The following is a 19,950-nucleotide window of genomic DNA, read 5'->3' as shown; positions in this document are numbered from 1 at the left end:
ATGCTCCTAGAGGAATAAGAACCCCTTCGCTTGCCAGAGAGGGCAAGAGACTTTCCTAAAGTCACACAGCAAGAGGATCAGAAATGGTGGGGAATGGGGCAGGGAAGGAAGGTGGGCAATTGGCAAAGAGGCACGGGAGCATCACAGGCACCTCTGTTGCACCATGGGCTCACAGGCGAAGCTAGCGTGCAGACTCACTGCCAGCTCTTCTCATCTGTTCCTTCCTTTCCTCATAAGCACTCCCTTAGCCCCCTCTGCCTGGCTCTGTTTTGCTCTCTCCACTCAAACTGGGGGCCTCCCCTCACAACTCCCCAGGATGCCCAAAGGAGCCTTAACCAGGAACCCTGGGGGTTTGGTGTCTGTTGCGTACTTGAGGGTTACTTGCTCTCCTTTGGCCTGAAAAGTGAGAGGGTGGGCTTCCTCCCACTTGGAGAGGATGATCTGATACCACAGCTCGGGCTCCAGCTTTTTCCATCCAGCTTGCGCCTACTGCAAGCTGCCTTCCCGGGCATCACCAGCCCCTGGGAGGCAGACACTCCAATGGTCTCTGCTGGACAGATGACAGAACTGGCATAGAGGAGTTAAATTTCTCTCCGAAGGACACCCAGCTAATAAGTGGCAGACTGACCCTTGCTCCCCCAAACCTCTAACCCCTGGCTCCCTGTGACCCCAGTTCTGCCTCCATTTGTGTGTGTGTGTGTGTGTGTTTGTGTTTGAGATGGAATCTCACTCTCAAAGGCTAGAGAGCAGGGGTGCAATCTTGGCTGACTGCAACCTCCACCTCCTGGGTTCAAGTGATTCTCCTGCCTCAGCCCCCAAAGTAACTGGAATTACAGGTGGCATGCCACCACGCCCAGCTAATTTTTGTATTTTTAGTAGAGATGGGGTTTTACCATGTTGGCCAGGCTAATTTTGAACTTCGGATCTTAAGTGATCCGCCTGCCTCACCCTTCTAAAGTGCTGGGAGTATAGGCATGAGCCATTGCACCCGGCCCCAATTCCACTTCTTCCCACTGCTCACAGTCTCCTGTATACTTCCGGGGCCACCGCTCTCCCCTCCTAACTCTCTCTGCAGATCTCTCAGCTCCGTCCATCTGCACATTCCACAGTGTCTGTTCCACCCACTGTCCCCACAGACCTGGGCATTTCAGGTGCTCCTCCCACCAAGAACCTGACCAGCCCACTGGGGATAAAAGGGGACATTGAGTCTAAAGGTTGCACATTCCCCTTCCTGCCACCCTGAGGTCAGGGGCCGAGAAAGCCATCTTGCTGGAGTGACCACTGCACATGTGACTGTGTGCATGTCCCCATGCAGGCCTGTGGGAGGCAAGGCGAGGCCCCCAGCTTGCTAGGAGGGGATATAAAACATGTTCCCCATCAACCCAAACCCATACTGCTGGTAAGAGTTGATGGGATATCATAAGAAGCAATGACTAGGAACCAGTCCATGATTTCGCTGTGTGAACAAATAACCCCTTTGAACTTCTCCCTCCTCTATAAAATATGGATACTGATAGTAATCTTGCAGAGTTTTCATGAGGATACTGACATCATCCCTGAAAAGCCCACAGCACAGAACTTGGTTTATAGAAAGAGCTCTTCAGCCGGGCATGGTGGCTCATGCCTGTAATCCCAGTACTTTAGGAGGCCGAGATGGGTGGATCACCTGAGGTTTGGAGTTCGAGGCCAGCCTGGCCAACATGGAGAAACCCCATCTCTACTAAAAATACAAAAAATTAGCTGCGTGTGGTGGCACATGCCTGTAATCCCAGCTACTTGGGAGGCTGAGACAGGAGAATTGCTTGAATCCAGGAGGCAGAGGTTGCAGTGAGCCGAGATCGTGCCATTGCACTCCAGCCTGGGCAACAAAAGCGAAACTTCATCTCAAAACAAAACCAAAAAAAAAAAGAGCTCTTCAAACCCTTATTGCATGGAGGGGTTAGGGGTTAGTTCTGAGTGAGGAGGACTAAGCTGGGTTAGTCCCTGGTGAGGGGTCTTCTGAGGGGACTTCTCCCCTTTTCCCCTGCTGGCACCCAGGAGGGAAGGAGAGAGGAGGGCTGAGAGGAGTGGCCTCCTGGTGCCAGCTGCCCAGTCTGCTTCTTTCCCTCAGATGGAGCTGAAGGCAGGGAAGGGGGCCGGGGAGCGGGCAGGGCCCGACTGGAAGGCCGCCCTACAGAGGGAGCGTGAGGAGCAGCAGCACCTCCTGGCTGAGTCCTACAGCGCTGTCATGGAACTAACAAGGCAGCTGCAGATCAGTGAGCGGAACTGGAGCCAGGAGAAGCTGCAGCTGGTGGAGCGGCTGCAGGGTGAGAAGCAGCAGGTGGAGCAGCAGTTGAAGGAGCTACAGAACCGCCTAAGCCAGGTGAGACTCACACCTGCCAGCATGCTCATATCTTACGGCCCTTGACAATTTAGGGCCATAATGGACAGGTCCACAGAACAAAAATAAAACAATTCTAAGACAATGGAATATAAAATACAGCACACAAGTTAATACTCTTCACCCTCATCCTCTCCCTCAGCACTATCCGCTCCCACCTCTCAAACGCCTCCACCCACAAGGGAGAGTTGCTACAGAAATGATTCAGAAGCAGGATCTCCTTCAGCTATATAGCTGGATCTAGGTGCTCATCCAGAGAGGTCTGGTGCAGTATCTCCTTCAGGTATAGCTGGATCCAGGCACTTAGAGAATGCAGTGGGAACTAGATCTTTCTGTCTGCCTTAGTCTGTCAGGCCTGCTTTCCTCTGTGCTAGCTTTACTCTTAAGCTAGCTGTTCCCAAATATGGCAACCGTCATTTTCATGCTTGTATCTTAGAGCTTAGCAATTACAGTGGATTGGCCAGATATGAGTCATGTGCCCATCCCTGGAGCCTGCTCAAACCCAGGAACCAAGAGGGAGGAACTAAGAGTGGTTCCCATGGGAAAATTGTGAGTCCTTCAATCAAAAGGAGGAGGACAGGAAAAGCAATCATTGATCGTCACTCCCCATTATAGTTCACTTCATGCAGCCAGCCACCACCTACCATATGCCGCTCTGCTGCACTCTTTATTTTGACTTTTCCCTTTCTTTCACTTTTATTTTTATTTACTTATTTATTTGAGACAGAGTCTCGCTCTGTTACCCAGGCTGGAGTGCAGCGCACACTCTCGGCTCACTGCAGCCTCAGCCTCCCGGGTTCATGCTATTAACGTGCCTCAGACTCCTGAGTAGCTGGGATTACAGGTGTGTGTGACCGCACTCGGCCAATTTTTGTGTTTTTAGTAGAGACAGGGTCTTACCATGTTGGCCAGGCTGGTCTCAAACGCCTAGCCTCAAGTGATCCTCCCACCTCAGCCTCCCAAAATGCTGGGATTATAGGTGTGAGCCACTGCACCTGGCCTTACTTTTAATTTTAATTACATAAATCAGGACTTCAACTTTATATAAGGTCCAATATTACAAAGGCATATTTCAACACAATCCCTTTCTTTTTTTTCCTTTTTCTTTTTTTTTTTTTTTTTTTTGAGATGGAGTTTTGCTCTTGTTACCCAGGCTGGAGTGCAGTGGTGTGATCTTGGCTCATGGCAACCTCCGCCTCCTGGGTTCAAGCAATTCTCCCGCCTCAGCCTCCCAAGTAGCTGGGACTACAGGCATGCGCCACCATGCCCAGCTAATTTTTATATTTTTAGTAGAGACGGGGTTTTACCATGTTGACCAGGATGGTCTTGATCTCTTGACCTGGTGATCTACCAGCCTCGGCCTCCCAAAGTGCTGGGATTAGAGGTGTGAGCCACTGCGCCTGGCCCTCTTGTCATTCTTTTTTAATTAAATTTTTTTTTTTAAGATGAGGTCTCACTATATGGATCAGGCTGAGATTGAGCTCCTGGTCTCAAGCCATCCTGCTACCTCAGCCTCCCGAGTAGCTGGGCTTTTCTTGCTATTTAAATTTATATTTACAGGGGTTTGTTTTGTTTTTTAATCATTAATCAAATTGTAATGTAGATGTTATTTATACTTTGTCTCTTTCATGAAGATCTGTTAACAAAAGGGAATAGAGGCCTTCCTCGTTCAGTGTGACTGCTGCCTGGTGTTGTTCCTAGTGTGGAGATGCTATGATTTGTTACCCACAGTGATGAAATCTAGATTGTTTCTGGTTTTTCATTATTAAAAGTTGTACCTGAAGCTGGATGTGGCAGTGTGTGCCTACAGTCCAGCTGCATGGGAGCCTGAGGTGGGAGGACTGCTTGAGCCCAGGAGATAGAGACTGCAGTGAGCTGTGATCGTTCCACTGCACTCCAGCCTGGGCAACAGAGCAAGACTTCGTATCTAAAAAAAGAAAAAAAAAAATTCAAGTTGTGTCCTCCACACATATATTCCTGCACATGCATGAATATTTCAGTAAGATAGATTCTTAGAGGCGAAATTGCTAAATTCAAGGGCATATGCATTTATAGTTGACGGTAACTGCCAAGCCGCCTTCTAGAAAGGCTATGCCCATGTATACTCCCACCAGCCACACAGTGAGAAGGACAAGAAGTCTCTTTTTGCTTTATCTTTGCCAGTTCTTGTGATTACCAATCTTTGAAACGTCTGCCCAAGTTAGGGTGTGAAATGCTCTCATTGCTTTAATTTGCATTTCTCTGACTTCTACTGAAGGTGAGCATTTTTCATGAGCTTATTTATCTTAACTATTTTTTCCTCCTAATGTTTATCTTCAGTACTTCAGCAGCCCCACAAGGTCACTATCATGAAACTCCTTTTTTAGATGAGGCAAAATCATTTACCCAAGGTCATAAAGTGCGTAAAGGATAGGACCAGAATCTGGCAGAACTCCCAAATCTGGAAAGTTCCTGGTTCTGGGCCCTGCCCACTCTTCTGCAGGGACAGGAGTCCTTTGAGGTTCAAACCTGCTAGGAGCCTGTGCTTGGGGAGCGCAGGATGGCAAGATGACTGACAAATCCCAGAATCAGCTAGGTACCCATGGAAAGCAAGTCACATGCATGTGTCTATTTGCACCATCAAATCAAATTCCTGTCTGTAAAATTCCTTATTAACAACAAAATATTTCTAAAATGATTTTGAAATTATGAAACAAGCTTTATGTCATTCCTGGGGGAACATATCAACCCACAGGTGGATCTTGTCAGCTCATCAGGGCACAGATTCCATGTCCTGATGTTTTCATATCAGGGACTTGTCAGCCCTCTAGCTCCAGCCGGGTCTCTCTGACATTCCTCTGCCTCCTGCACTTTAAACCAGATCCCCCCAGCCAGGCACAGTGGCTTATACCTGTAATCCCAGCACTTTTGGAGGCCGAGGCGGGCAGATCACGAGGTTAGGAGTTTAAGACCAGCTGGGCCAATATGCTGAAAACCTGCCTCAACTAAAAATAGAAAAATTAGCCCAGCATGGTGGCGTGCACCTGTGGGCCCAGCTACTTGGGAGGCTGAGGCAGAAGAATTGCTTGAACCTGGGAGGTGGAGATTGCAATGAGCCAGGATTGTGCAAATGTACTCCAGCCTGGGCAACATAGACTCTGTCTCAAAAAAATAATCATAATAAAAATTTTTTAAATAAAATAAACCAGATCTTCCAAAGCAGCATTCTTCTTTACACTGGACTGATGATTAAGCCAGCCTGGTGAAAGCAGCAGAGTGGCTGGTGGAAAAGAGCTTCTGACCAGGAGTCCCCATTGCTTATACCTGGCTCCACCAGGTACAATCCCAGTCAAGTCACCTCTGATCTCTGGGCCTCATTTGTAAAATAAGGATGACCATACTTGACCTTCCCATCTTACAGGGCAGCTATGGAAATAAAGTGAGATAGCCACAAGATTCAAAGTGCTTCCTAGGCTCACTCCTGTCTGGGGTTTGGTTTGATTCTGTGGTCTACATCCATCATTGCTGTTCGCTAATGTTAGTGTTATTTCCTTCCTTCCTTCTTCCTTCCTTCCTTTTTCCCTCTCTCCCTCCCTCCCTTCTTTCCTGCTTTCCTCCTTTCCTTTCTTTCTCTTCCTTTCTTTCTTATTTTGAGACAAGGTCTTGCTTAGCGCAGTAGTGCCATCTCAGCTCACTGCAACCTCTGCCTCCCAGGCTCAAGTGATCCTCCCACCTCAGCCTCCCATGTAGCTCGTATGACAAGCACACTCTACCATGCCTGGCTAACTTTTTTTTGTATTTTTTTTGTAGAGATGGGGTTTCACCATGTTGCCCAAGCTGGTCTTAAACTGCTGGGCTCAAGTGATCCTCCCACCTTGGCCTCCTAAAGTTCTGGGATTACAGGTGTGAGCTGCCACACATGGCCTAGTGTTATTTTCATTGTTGCCCTTAATACTGTTGGTCTCATATTGGGTTTCTAGAAGCAAAGCCCTAAACATGGATTCAAGTACAAGTGAGGTGACCAACCCATGCTGGCTGGCCTGGGACTGAGGGCATCCCTGGGACTTTGACTTTTAAAATTAGAATAGTCTCAGTCATAGCCTCCTAGTTTTTTCAGAACTGAGGGTTCTAGGATGTGGGATTTTCAGTGCAAACACTGAGAAAGTCTGGGCAAACCAAGATGCGTTGGTTACCCTGTGTGCAAGCAATTTGTTAACAGATGGAGCCAGCCTGGGGAAAGAGAGGAAACCATGCAAGATAAGCCTGCAGATGAAGTCTGCCCTTGGCCTTATCTCATGGCGTGCCCAGGGTGTAAACAGTAAATCACCCCACAGTTTGGTCCATCTTAAGGTAAGGGGTCTGCCTTTTGGGCCAGTCTTTTGGACCCCTGGCTTTGTCCACCATTGACAGTGATTGGGTTCTGGTTGTCCAAGGCAATCCTCCAGAGAAGGTTGTAGTGCCACATGGCACAGATGGAGCTGCCAACAATGAGATGTGCTACACTGTCGTTATGATCATTCATTCATTCAGCTTCCCGACCTCTTAGTCTTGATGCTCTCATCTGTGAAATGGGAATAACTGTAGGAACACCTACCATACAGTTTCTGTGAGGATTAAATTAATGTGGCCAGGCGTAGTGGCTCACACCTATAATCCCAGCACTTTAGGAGGCCAAGGCAGGTGGATCACCTGAGTCAGGAGATTAAGACCAGCCTGGCCAACATAGTGAAACCCCATCTGTACTAAAAATAACAAAAATTAGCCAGGCATGGTGGCGTGTGCTTATAGTCCCAGCTACTTGAGAGGCAGACAGGAGAATCACTTGAACCCAGGAGGCAGAGGTTGCAGTGAGCCAAGATCGCACCACTGCACTCCAGTCTGGGCAACAGAGTAAGACTCTGTCTCAAAAAAAAAAAAAAAAAAAAAAAATTAACTAATGTGTTTCTAGAACATGGGTTCTAGGCCACCTGGCACAGGCCACCTGGATAGAACTCCAAGAGGGGAGGGAACCAGAGGCCATCTCAAGGCCCACCAGGAAAGACTGCCAGGATCCATGAGTGATGACCACTGTGGATGGAGCAGCAGGGGTGCCTGGGTCTGATATTTGCCACTCTGATGGGATATAGCTGCTGCTTAGCTAGTCTAGCTGTTCGTGAATTGTACTATGAATTCACACAGTAGTGGCTGTTACTATATTAGGTATAATGACATCTAGAAGGATGTCTGCAAGTAGTTCCTTTTATTATCATTTTCCAAATCCACCTGGTGGGTGGGAGGGGGCGCGCTGAGCTGCTACCCACTGAGAAGGTGGCCCCTGGTCCATGATGTAGGTTCCGTGGGCTGCAGAGTGGAATCTGGGGAGTAGCCCTGCTCAGAGCAGGGTCCTGCTTACCAGCTTTGCCTGTTACCGACCCACCCTCTCTGCCCTTGATCAGCTGCAGAAGGCTGCTGACCCCTGGGTCCTGAAGCACTCAGAGCTGGAGAAGCAGGACAACAGCTGGAAGGAGGTGAGTAGGGCAGCTGCTGCCATGTTCTCTTGGCTCCTGGCCACACGGGAAAGGTCCCTGCTTGTGGGGGACATGATAGGAAGTTGTTAACCCTATCTCACAGCTCACACCTTTGCACCTTGGGCTCCTTAGCCCTGGGGTCTGTATCTCATAGTTCATGCCTGTGATTTGGAGCTTCAGGAGGATCAAGCCTCTGCCAACTCCAAGGGAGAAACCCCAGGCCCATCTTGGTTTCACTTTTGCCCCTATGAAAAGCAGGGCCTTGAAACAGCTGTGCGATCTTGCGTAAGTCAGTCTCCCTCTGAGCCCCAGTTGCCTCATTGGGAAATAAGAATCCCATGTTCTGCCTTAACCCATCCCTGGGTGTGGAGACCAATAAGGTCACATGGTTGAAGTTTGTCCATAAGCCTCAGGTGCACTGTCCATATAGCACCCGGTGAATAACCAAACAGTGAATGCGCAAGCCCTTCACATTGCCCCACTTCATCCTATGACAGCCTGAGGCAGTGGTCCATGAGTAAGGAGACTTGGTTGCAAATACATACCTATTCTGGGGAGCTGAGACAGGAGAGGATTTTATTGGGGGCTCAAAGGCAGATAATGGGGATGTAGTTCAGAAAACCAGTGCAAGGCCAGGTGCGGTGGCTCATGCCTGCAATCCCAGCACTTTGGGAAGCTGAGGTGGCCTGATAACTTAAGGTCAGGAGTTCGAGACCAGCCTGGCCAACACAGCGAAACCCCGTCTCTGCTAAAAAAAAATGCAAAAGTCAGAAGTGCATGGTGGCATGCACCATTAATCCCAGATATTAGAGAGGCTGAGGCAGGAGAATTGCTTGAACCTGGGAGGTGGAGGTTGCAGTGAGCCAAGATCGTGCCACTGCACTCTAGCCTGGGTGACATAGTGAGACTCTTTTTTTGAAAGAAAAACGGGCCGGGCGCGGTGGCTCAAGCCTGTAATCCCAGCACTTTGGGAGGCCGAGGCGGGTGGATCACGAGGTGAAGAGATCGAGACCATCCTGGTCAACATGGTGAAACCCCGTCTCTACTAAAAATACAAAAAATTAGCTGGGCATAGTGGTGCGTGCCTGTAATCCCAGCTACTCAGGAGGCTGAGGCAGGAGAATTGCCTGAACCCAGGAGGCGGAGGTTGCGGTGAGCCGAGATCGCGCCATTGCACTCCAACCTGGGTAACAAGAGCGAAACTCCGTCTCAAAAAAAAAAAAAAAAAAAAAAAGAAAAGAAAAACGAAGGCTGGGCACAGTGGCTCATGCCTGTAATCCCAGAACTTTAGGAGGCTGAGGTGTTTGCAGATCATGAGATCAGGAGTTTGAGACGAGCCTGGCCAACATGATGAAACACTGTCTCTACTAAAAATACAAAAATTAGCTGGGTGTGGTGGAGCATGCCTGTAATCCCAGCTACTCGGGAGGCTGAGGCAGGAGAATAGCTTGAACCCGGGAGGTAGAGGTTGCAGTGAGCCGAGATCACACCAGTGCACTCTAGCTTGGGCAACAGCGCAAGACTGCATCTTCGGGGGGGGGTGGGGGGAAGAAAAGAAAAACGAAGGCTGGCCACAGTGGTTTACACCTGTAATCCCAGCACTTTGGGAGGCTGAGGCGGGCAGATCACTTGGGGTCAGGAGTTTGAGACTAGCCTGCCCAAAATGGGGAAACCCCGTCTCTACTAAAAATACCAAAATTAGCTAGGCGTGGTGGTGGGTGCCTGTAATCCCAGGTACTCAGGAGGCTGAAGCAGGAAAATCACTTGAACCTGGGAGTTGGAGGTTGCAGTCAGCTGAGATCGTGCCACTGTGCTCCAGCCTGAGCAATAGAGAGAGGCTCTGTCTTAAAATAAAAAAAAAATAAAAAAAAAAAAAGGAAAAGGAAAAAGAAACCTAGGGACTGGGCTCAGTGAGGGGCTGAGGGTGAGGACAGAGAAGACAAGCCTACCCCAGAACCGTAGCTGCTGGGTTGCTGCCGTCACCACCAACTGAACAGTGAGCTACTGGATGCTTTGTTACAGTCACCACCTTTGGATTAAATTCTAAGTCGTCTCTGGCCCAGCCTGGATCACATATGGTGGAGGTGTTAGGTGCAGTGCAGCCAGAAACTGACCATGCCAGGTCATTGACGACGGCATTCCTGCTCTCCAGATGAGATTCAGGAGTTGAGGTCCAGGCTGGTCTCCTGTTACATGTCCTTAGAGCTCTGGTGGCCAGAAGTGACCCTTCCTGTCTCTCTTCCTTGACAGACACGCAGTGAGAAGATCCACGACAAGGAGGCTGTTTCCGACGTTGAGCTTGGAGGAAACGGTTTGAAGAGGTGCTTACATCCTGGCCCCCTGCTCCACCTCTCTGCCCGCCCCACAGCCCCGCCCCTCTCCACCCACAGCGCCGCCTCTCTCCGCCCCCTGCTGCGCACCGCACCCACTCTGCCGGCTTTCGCTGCAGCCCCACCCCGCCTCTTTTCCCTTCTTCCTACCACCACCACACCGAGTTGGGAAAGCATCGCAATATGGTTTCTCTGGAACCCACTCAGGAGCTGGAAAGCTTGGGGCAGTGGGAATTCAGGCTGCTTCGTGTTGATTCCCGGCATGGAAGACAGGCCCCAGCACATCCTTGCTGGGAAACAAATCGTTTACTTCCTCTTGGGATTCTTTTCTCTCTGTCTCCAGAGTTAGGAGAGTTAAGATGGACCTCCTTTCCTGGGATTATTGAGCAGCATCCTTTGGGCCCAGTCCTGTGCTGTGACCAAGGAGACCCCTACCCCAAGAGCATAAAGACCATGTCTTCACTGCTAGGAAGCCCGTGAAAGGAGTAAGGGAAACAGAACCCCAGCTGCCATCAGACCAGCCCAGAAGCAAGGCAGGGGTGACAGGCTGTCGAGTCAGAGGGCCAGTTTTGAATGCCAGCAGTGCCAGTTCTAGCTCCATAATCTTGACCTTGAGCAGTACTTCCCATCTCTGTCTAGTGGGGATGATAGGAGCTGCCTCTTAGAGTTATCAGAGTGGTCTGACACATGAAACCTACTTCCATATGCCTGGCATGTTCAGTGATTCAGGCAACGTGTGTGCCAGGAGTTTCATGGCATCTTAGTTTGATTTCTCTCATAAACAAACCCTGAGACAAGAATTTAAGTGCAAATGGTTTATCTGAGACAGATTTTCAGGAAACACTTGGAAGTGAAACAGGGAAGGGAAAGCAGCCGCTAAAAGGAGTTTCAGTGGGGTTATCCCATGGGCATTTGGAGTTCAGGCTCTCGGAGGAACTCAGGAGCCAGAGCAGAACATGCATCTTATCTTCTTCCCACCCGAGGAACAGGAGGTTGGGGAACTTGCTTACCATATCCCACCTATTTTCAGGGCTATGTTTAGGGGCATTAACTCTATGCTATTTCTAGCTTCTGTTTTTTGTTTTGAGATGGAGTTTTGCTCTGTCTCCCAGGCTGGAGTGCAATGGTGCGTTCTTAGCTCACTGCAACCTCCGCCTCCCACATTCAAGCAATTTTCCTGCCTCAGCCTCCCAAGTAGCTGGGGGATCTTGGCTCATTGTAATCTCTGCCTCCCAGGTTCAAGCGGTTCTCCTGCCTTAGTCTCCCAAGTAGCTGGGGTTACAGGTGTGTGCCACCACACTCAGCTGATTTTTGTATTTTTAGTAGGGATGGGGTTTCACCATGTTGGCCAGGCTGGTCTTGAACTCCTGACCTCAGATGATCTGCCCACCTCAGCATCCCAAAGTGCTGGGTCTAGCGTCTTCTATGTGGAGGTCAAGTATGATCCCACAGACAGAAAAAAAAAGCCATCAGGTGGAGAATGGTTTAGTATACAGTTTTAGGTTTATAGGTGAAAGTGCAGAGAGAAGCCAGATGCAGTGGTTCATGCCTGTAATTCCAGCATTTTGAGAGGCAGAGGCAGGAAAATTGCTTGAGGCCAGGAATTTGAGACCAGCCTGGGCAACATAGGGAGACCCCCATCTCTACAAAAAAATTTTAAAAATTACCCAGGCATTAGGCCGGGAGTACTGACTCACGCCTGTAATCCCAGCACTTTGAGAGGTCAAGGTGGGTGGATTACTTTAGGTCAGGAGTTCCAGATCAGCCTGGCCAACATGGTGAAACTTCACCTCTACTAAAAATACAAAAATTAGCCAGGCATGCTGGCACACGCCTGTAATTCCAGCTACTCCGGAGGCTGAGACAGGAGAATCGCTTGAACCCAGGGGGTAGAGGTTGCAGTGAGCTGCAATCGTGCCATTACACTCCCGCCTGGGTGACAGAACAAGACTCTGTCTCAAAAAAAAAAAAAAAAAAAAATTAGCCAGGTGTGGTGGTGCACACCTGTAGTGCCAGCTGCTCTGGAGGCTGAAATGGGAAGATCACTTGAGCCCAGGAGTTTGAGGCTACAGTGAACTATTGCACCACTGCATTTCAGCCTGGGTGACATACCAAGATGTGTTTGGGAAAAAAAAAAATTGCAGACAGTGTGGGGCTGGATACCAACAACATCTACAAGAGGTGAACAAGGCTGGGCACGGTGGCTCACACCTGTAATCCCAGCACTTTGTGAGGCTGAGGCAGGTGGATCACAAGGTCAAGAGTTCGAGACCAGCTTGGCCAATACGGCAAAACCCTGTCTCTACTAATAATACAAAAATAAGTTGGGCTGGTGCACACCTGTAATTCCAGCTACTTGAGAGGCTGAGGCAGGAGAATGACTTCAACTAGAGAGGCAGAGGTTGCAGTGAGCTGAGATCACGCCACTGCACTCCAGCCTGGGCGATGGAGCGAGACTATGTCTCAAAAGAAAAATTTAAAAGAAAATGAGGTGAACAAGACAGTCCTGGTCTCTGCCCTCACACAGCACCCGGACCAGGGTGGTAGACCAGAGTGTGTACTCATTGTCATTTCCACTCATAACTGTGTTTCCTCCTCTACCCTTTGTAGGACCAAATCTGTTTCTTCCATGTCTGAGTTTGAAAGTTTGCTGGACTGTTCCCCCTACCTTGCTGGTGGAGATGCCCGGGGCAAGAAGCTGCCTAACAACCCTGCCTTTGGCTTTGTGAGTTCTGAGCCAGGGGATCCAGAGAAAGACACCAAGGAGAAGCCTGGGCTCTCCTCGAGGGACTGCAACCACATGGGTGCCCTGGCCTGTCAGGACCCCCCAGGGAGGCAGATGCAGCGCAGCTATACGGCTCCTGACAAGACGGGCATCCGAGTCTACTATAGCCCCCCAGTGGCCCGGCGCCTGGGAGTCCCTGTGGTTCATGACAAAGAGGGCAAGATCATTATCGAGCCCGGCTTCCTCTTCACCACAGCCAAGCCCAAAGAGTCAGCCGAGGCTGATGGACTGGCTGAGAGCTCCTATGGTCGGTGGCTCTGCAACTTCTCACGGCAGCGCCTGGACGGAGGCTCAGGGGGCAGCCCCTCTGCAGCTGGGGCTGGCTTCCCAGAGGCCCTGCATGACTTTGAGATGTCAGGCAATATGAGCGACGACATGAAGGAGATCACCAACTGCGTGCGCCAGGCCATGCGCTCGGGCTCACTGGAGAGGAAAGTGAAGAGCACGTCCAGCCAGACAGTGGGCCTGGCCAGCGTGGGCACACAGACGATCCGCACGGTTAGCGTTGGCCTGCAGACTGACCCACCCCGCAGCAGCCTCCACGGCAAGGCCTGGTCACCCCGCAGCTCTTCGCTAGTGTCTGTGCGCAGCAAGCAGATCTCCTCCTCCCTGGACAAGGTCCATTCGCGCATCGAGCGGCCCTGCTGCTCCCCCAAGTATGGCTCACCAAAGCTCCAGAGGCGGTCCGTGTCCAAGCTGGACAGCAGCAAGGACCGCAGCCTGTGGAACCTGCACCAGGGCAAGCAGAACGGCTCGGCCTGGGCCCGCTCCACCACTACGCGGGACAGCCCTGTACTGAGAAACATCAACGATGGACTCTCCAGCCTCTTCAGTGTGGTGGAGCACTCAGGGAGCACAGAGTCTGTCTGGAAACTGGGCATGTCTGAGACGCGGGCCAAGCCCGAGCCTCCCAAGTATGGCATCGTGCAGGAGTTCTTCCGGAATGTGTGCGGCCGGGCGCCAAGCCCCACCTCGGCAGCAGGAGAAGAGGGCACCAAGAAGCCAGAGCCCCTCTCCCCGGCCAGCTACCATCAGCCAGAGGGGGTGGCCAGGATCCTGAACAAGAAGGCAGCCAAGTCGGGCAGCAGTGAGGAGGCCAGAACCACCATGCTCTCCCAGGTTGGGAAGGATGGTGTCCTGCGGGACGGAGATGGAGCCATGGTCCTTCCCAATGAGGTAGGTGGGTGGGATATGTCCTCTATCTTGGGAGGTGGAGTTAGTATGTACGGTCCAACCTCTTTTGGTTTTTAAGTTCAGAGATATGGGCTGGGCAAGGTGGCTCATGCCTGTAATCCTAGCAACTTGGGAGGCCAAGGCTGGCAGATCACCTGAGATCAGGAGTTCGAGACCAGTCTGGCCAACATGGTGAAACCCCATCTCTACCAAAATTACAAAAATTGGCCAGGTGTGGTGGCGTGCACCTGTAGTCCCAGCTACTCTGGAGGCTGAGGCAGGAGAATCACTTGAAACCAGGCCAAGGTTGCAGTGAGCTGGTATCGTGCCACTGCGCTCAAGCCTGGGTGACAAAGTAAGACTCCATCTCAAAAAATATACATAAATATAAAAATATAAATAAAATGGGCCGGGCGCGGTGGCTCAAGCCTGTAATCCCAGCACTTTGGGAGGCTGAGGCGGGCGGATCACGAGGTCAAGAGATCGAGACCATCCTGGTCAACATGGTGAAACCCCGTCTCTACTAAAAATACAAAAAATTAGCTGGGCATTGTGGCGTGTGCCTGTAATCCCAGCTAGTCAGGAGGCTGAGGCAGGAGAATTGCCTGAACCCAGGAGGCGGAGGTTGCGGTGAGCCAAGATCACGCCATTGCACTCCAGCCTGGGTAACAAGAGTGAAACTCCGTCTCAAAATAAATAAATAAATAAATAAATAAATAATAAAATAAAATAAAAAATTCAGGGACATGGCCATTTGTCCCAGGAAGTTCTTATGCTGGTCTGGGATAGAGTTGGAAGGTCCCAGACTTCGAAGAACGTAGACCTAATGGTCACATGATCTGAATGCCACAAGACTAGTGAGCATGGCTTAACCTGCTGCTTTCACACCACCCACCGGGAACTGCCAGCGTCCCCTCCAGGGAAAGGGTGTGCCCACTGCTCTCCTGCCACCCGGTGGTGTGCTGGAGCCAGCTAATTTGGCTTGTGGGAGCCAATTGTCAGCATCTGTTTAACATCACCTTGGTACCTTGAGATTGGCGACAGTGGGAGGACTTATAGCATAAAAATGGGAAACACTACAAATCAGGCCTCCTCCTCTCACTCCTGGAAAACGAGTTGTTAAACATTAGCAGGCACACCACTTCCCCACCCCATCAAGACTTCACACCTAAGTGCTCACATTTCCTCTTAGAATCTTTTGCTGCATACCCTACTCCTGCTATCAGTTTCTTTTAAGTTAGTTAATGAGCTTTATTTGAATGTTAGAAAGCATATAAATTAACTTTGCAGAAAGGGAAGGAAATATGTTTGAAGGATGGCGTATTTTTTTCTCTTTTTTCTTTTTTTTTTTAGTGGCGAGGTTTCTCCATGGTGGTCAGGCTGATCTCAAACTCCCAACCTCAGGTGATCTGCCCACCTCAGCCTCCCAAAGTGCTGGGATTACAGGAGTGAGCCACCATACTGAGCAAACATTCTACTTTTCTATTATTATACATTTGGGTGGTTTCAAATTTTTCTCTATTGTAGATAATATTGTGGTGAACATCTTAGTGCAAAACCCATTTTTTTCACATTTCAGACTATTTCCTTAGGTGTAAGTTGCAGATTAAATGAGATTAAAGGATGAAAAAATAAATGTTTTAAAGTTATTTGATAAATATTGCCAAATTGTTTCTCAAAAGTTTGCCGTTTCTACAGCCTCCAGCAGTGTGTGGTGAGTGCTTTACTTTTCTCTACTCTCACTCAGCTGGTTGCCATTTAAAAACATCTTTTAAATATTTATTCCTGTTTTGGCCAGGCACAATGGCTCATGTCTCTAATTCCAACACTTTGGGAGATGGAAGTGGGCAGATCACTTGAGCCAGGAGTTCAAGACCAGTCTGAGCAACATGGCGAGGACTCATCTCTACATTAACAAAATTTTAAAAGGCCGGGAGCCGTGGCTCATGCCTGTAATTATAGCACTTTAGGAGGCCAAGGCAGGCGGATCACTTGAGGTCAGGAGTAGAAGACCAGCCCGGACAACATGGTAAAACCCTATGTCTACTTAAAATACAAAAATTAACTGAGTGTGATGCCAGGCACCTATAATCCCAGCTACTTAGGAGGCTGAGGCAGGAGAATTGCTTGAACCCAGGAGGTGGAGGTTGCAGTGAGCTAAGACCGCACCATTGCATTCCAGCCTGGGCGACAGAGCAAAACTCCATCTTAAAAAAAAAAAATCCAGGCATGGTGGTGCTTCGTGCCTGTAGCCCCAGCTACTTGGGAAACTGAGGAGGGAAAATCCTTAAAGCCCTGAGGGTGAGGCTGCAGTGAGCCATGACTGTGCCACTGCACTCTAGCTGGGACAACAAAGGGAGACCCTGTCTCCAAAAAAGAAAAAAAAAATATTTCTTTTATTTTCTTAACTTTTTTTTTTTTTGAGACAGAGTCTCACTTACTCTGTCGCCTAGGTTGGAATGCAGTGGTACGAGCAACCACCGCCTCCCAGGTTCAAGCAATTCTCTTGTTTCAGCCTCCCAAGTAGCTGGGACTGAAGGCCTGAGCCACCACACCCAGCTAATTTTTGTATTTTTAGCAGAGATGGGGTTTCACCATGTTGGCCAGGCTGGTCTTGAACTCCTGACCTCAGGTGATCTCCCTGCCTCAGCCTCCCAAAGTGATGGGATTATAGGTGTGAGCTACTGTGCCCAGCCGTCTCAAGAAAAAAAAAGCTGGTCATTTAGTTTCAGTCCAAAAGCCAATAGCTCAGTAACCTAGAAAGAGCAGATGTTTCAGTTAAAGTCTGAAGGAAGGGCCAGGCGCAGCAGCTCATACCTCTAATCCCAGCACTTTGGGAGGCCAAGAGAGGTGGATTGCTTGAGGCCAGGAGTTTGAGACCAGCCTTGTCAACATAGCAAAACCCCATCTCTACTAAAAAAATAGAAAAAGTAAGCATTATGCTCAGGAGGCTGAAGCATGAGAATTGCTTGAACCCAGGAAGCAGTGAGCCAATATCACACCACTGCACTCCAACCTGAGCAAAAGAGTGAGACTCAGTCTCAAAAATAAATAAATAAATAAATAAATAAATGTCTGAAGGCAGGAAAAAAGCCAGTGTCTCAGTCTGAAGGCTGTCAGGCAAGAGGAATTCTCTTACTTGAGGGAGAGTAAGCCCTCTTGTTCTGTTCAAGCCTTCAACTGACTGGATGAGGTCCACCCATGTTAGGGATAATATACATGTCGGTTTTTTTGGGTTTTGGTTTTTTTTTTGAGACGGAGTCTTGCTGTCACCTAGGTTGGAGTGCAGTGGTGTGATTTCAGCTCAGTGCAACCTCTGCCTCCCAGGTTCAAACGATTCTTGTGCCTTAGCTTCCCGGGTAGCTGGTATTATAGGCAGGTGACACCACACATGGCTAATTTTTTATTTTTAGTAGAGACGGGGTTTCACCATGTTGGCCAGGCTGTTCTCAAACTCCTGACCTCAAGTGATCTGCCCACCTCAGCCTCCCAAAGTGCTGAGATTACAGGCATGAGCTATCACACCTGGCTGAGAATTTACATGTTAATCTCATTTCAAAACACTCTCATAGAAACATTCATAACAATGTTTTATGTAATATCTCAGCACCCAGTGGCCCAGTCATATTGACATATGAAATTACCCATCACTCCCATTTAACCAGCACCACATCAAGAAACAACAGTACAAGGCTGGGTGTGGTGTAATCCCAGCTACTCAGGAGGCTGAGTCAGGAGAATCGCCTGAACCTGGGAGGCAGAGGTTGCAGTGAGCCGAGACCATACCACTGCACTCCAGCCTGGGCAACAGAGCAAGACTCCATCTCAGAAAAAAAAAAAAAAAAAAAAAAAGAAACAATAGAACAAAGCTGGCTGCAGTTTGAATGTTGATTTTAAAGTTTATCCAAATGTTGTTCAGTATGTAAAATGTGTGTGCTACCCATTGACTCTGTAGTTCTTCTTTTAGGAATGTAGCCTATAGAAATATTCACAGAGAAGCCGGGCGCGGTGGCTCAAGCCTGTAATCCCAGCACTTTGGGAGGCCGAGGCGGGTGGATCACGAGGTCGAGAGATCGAGACCATCCTGGTCAACATGGTGAAACCCCATCTCTACTAAAAATGCAAAAAATTAGCTGGGCATGGTGGCGCGTGCCTGTAATCCCAGCTACTCAGGAGGCTGAGGCAGGAGAATTGCCTGAACCCAGGAGGCGGAGGTTGCGGTGAGCCGAGATCGCGCCATTGCACTCCAGCCTGGGTAACAAGAGTGAAACTCCGTCTCAAAAAAAAAAAAAAAAAAATTCACAGAGGTAGATAAAGAAAAATAATTAAAAAAGAGAGACAGGGAAGGAAATCAAAGCTCAAGAGAGGTTAAGCAACTCTCCCAAGGTCACACAGCTAGTAATTGGCAAAGCTGGGGTTTGAACCAAGCAGTTTGGCTCTGTTGCAGCACTTTTATTTCATTTATTTATTTTTTAAAGAGATGGAGTCTTGCTCTGTTGCCCAAGCCAGAGTCCAGTGGCACAATCATAGGTCACTGCCACCTTGACCTCCTGGCTCAAAGGATCCTCCTGTCTCAGGCTCCCAAGTGGCCCAGTTCAGCAGCACTTTGGGTTTGTTTTTTTTTTTTTTTGAGATGGGATCTTGCTCTGTCCTCAGGCTGGAGTGCAGTGATCTTGGCTCACTGTAACCTCTGCCTCCCAGGTTCAAGCAATTATTCTGCCTCAGCCTCCTGAGTAGTTGGGACTATAGACGTGTGCCACCATGCCCAGCTAATTTTGGTATTTTGAGTAGAGACAGGGTTTCACTATGTTGGCCAGGCTAGTCTCAAACTTCTGACCTCAGGTGATCCACCTGCCTTGGCCTCCCAGAGTGCTGGGTTACAGGTGTGAGCCACCGTGCCCAGCTGCCCAGGAGCACTTTTAATCATTATTTCTATCTGTTAGTAATAGTAAAAAATTAGAAACTACCCAAATGTATATCAAAAGTGAATTGGGGATGGGCACAATGTCTCACGCCTGCAATCCCACCACTTTGGGAGGCCCAGGCATGTGGCTCACTAGAGGTTAGGAGTTCAAGACTAGCCTGGCCAGCATGGTGAAACCCCATCTCTACTAAAAATACAAAAATTAGCTGGGCATGGTGGCACATGCTTGTAAACTCAGCTACTTGGGAGGCTGAGGCATGAGAATTGCTTAAACCCAGGAGGTAGAGGTTGCAGTGAGTCAAGATCATGCCACTGTATTCCAGCCTGGGTGACAGAGCAAGATTCTGTCAAAAAAAAAAGTGAATTGGGTATATAAATCAGTTATTTCTATCTAGTGAAATAGTATAGAGGCATTAAAAAAGAAGGCAATCGGCCAGGCATGGTGGTTCATGCCTTTGGGAGGTATGAGCACCTAAAGGTAGTAATCCCAGCAGTTTGGGAGGCTGAGGCAGGAGGATTGCTTAAGCTCAGGAGTTCAAAACCAGCCTGAGAAATATAGTGAGACTCTGTCTCAAAAGAAAAAAAAAAAAAAAGGAAGGAGAGGTAGACATACCTAGTAACAGAAAAGTGTTCATGTTTTACAATTGCAAAATAAGCTGTAGGGAATGAGCTCGTTTTGGTAAATGTATGTTGAGAATCTATTTGGTGTACAGGACCGTGGACAGTGCCCACTGTCCTCTGTGTAGCCTAAAATATATTATAATGAACATCCATTACTGCTTTAATGGGAGAAGACCAATAAAATGAAAAAACCGGTCCAGTGAGGAGCTTCAGCCCCTGGGAACTGGTCCATGGCTGAGTCTCAGTTCCTT

At 49.0% G+C, this 19,950-nt stretch overlaps 1 protein-coding gene across 1 annotated transcript in view; it reads left to right on the top strand.

Moving 5' to 3' along the window:
- Positions 1-19,950, top strand: part of MTCL2 (microtubule crosslinking factor 2) — a 101,983-nt gene that overhangs the window by 67,682 nt on the left and 14,351 nt on the right. Inside the window, exons 11-14 of the mRNA XM_074406493.1 lie at positions 2,111-2,362; positions 7,795-7,866; positions 10,117-10,187; positions 12,807-14,157. Of these exons, the coding sequence (XP_074262594.1) occupies positions 2,111-2,362; positions 7,795-7,866; positions 10,117-10,187; positions 12,807-14,157 (1,746 nt within the window). The remainder of the gene's footprint in view (positions 1-2,110; positions 2,363-7,794; positions 7,867-10,116; positions 10,188-12,806; positions 14,158-19,950) is intronic.

The sequence above is a fragment of the Saimiri boliviensis genome, chromosome 9, assembly GCF_048565385.1.
Source record: "Saimiri boliviensis isolate mSaiBol1 chromosome 9, mSaiBol1.pri, whole genome shotgun sequence".
NCBI classification, from domain to species: domain Eukaryota; kingdom Metazoa; phylum Chordata; class Mammalia; order Primates; family Cebidae; genus Saimiri; species Saimiri boliviensis.
This window is presented reverse-complemented; position numbering and strand designations above follow the sequence as displayed.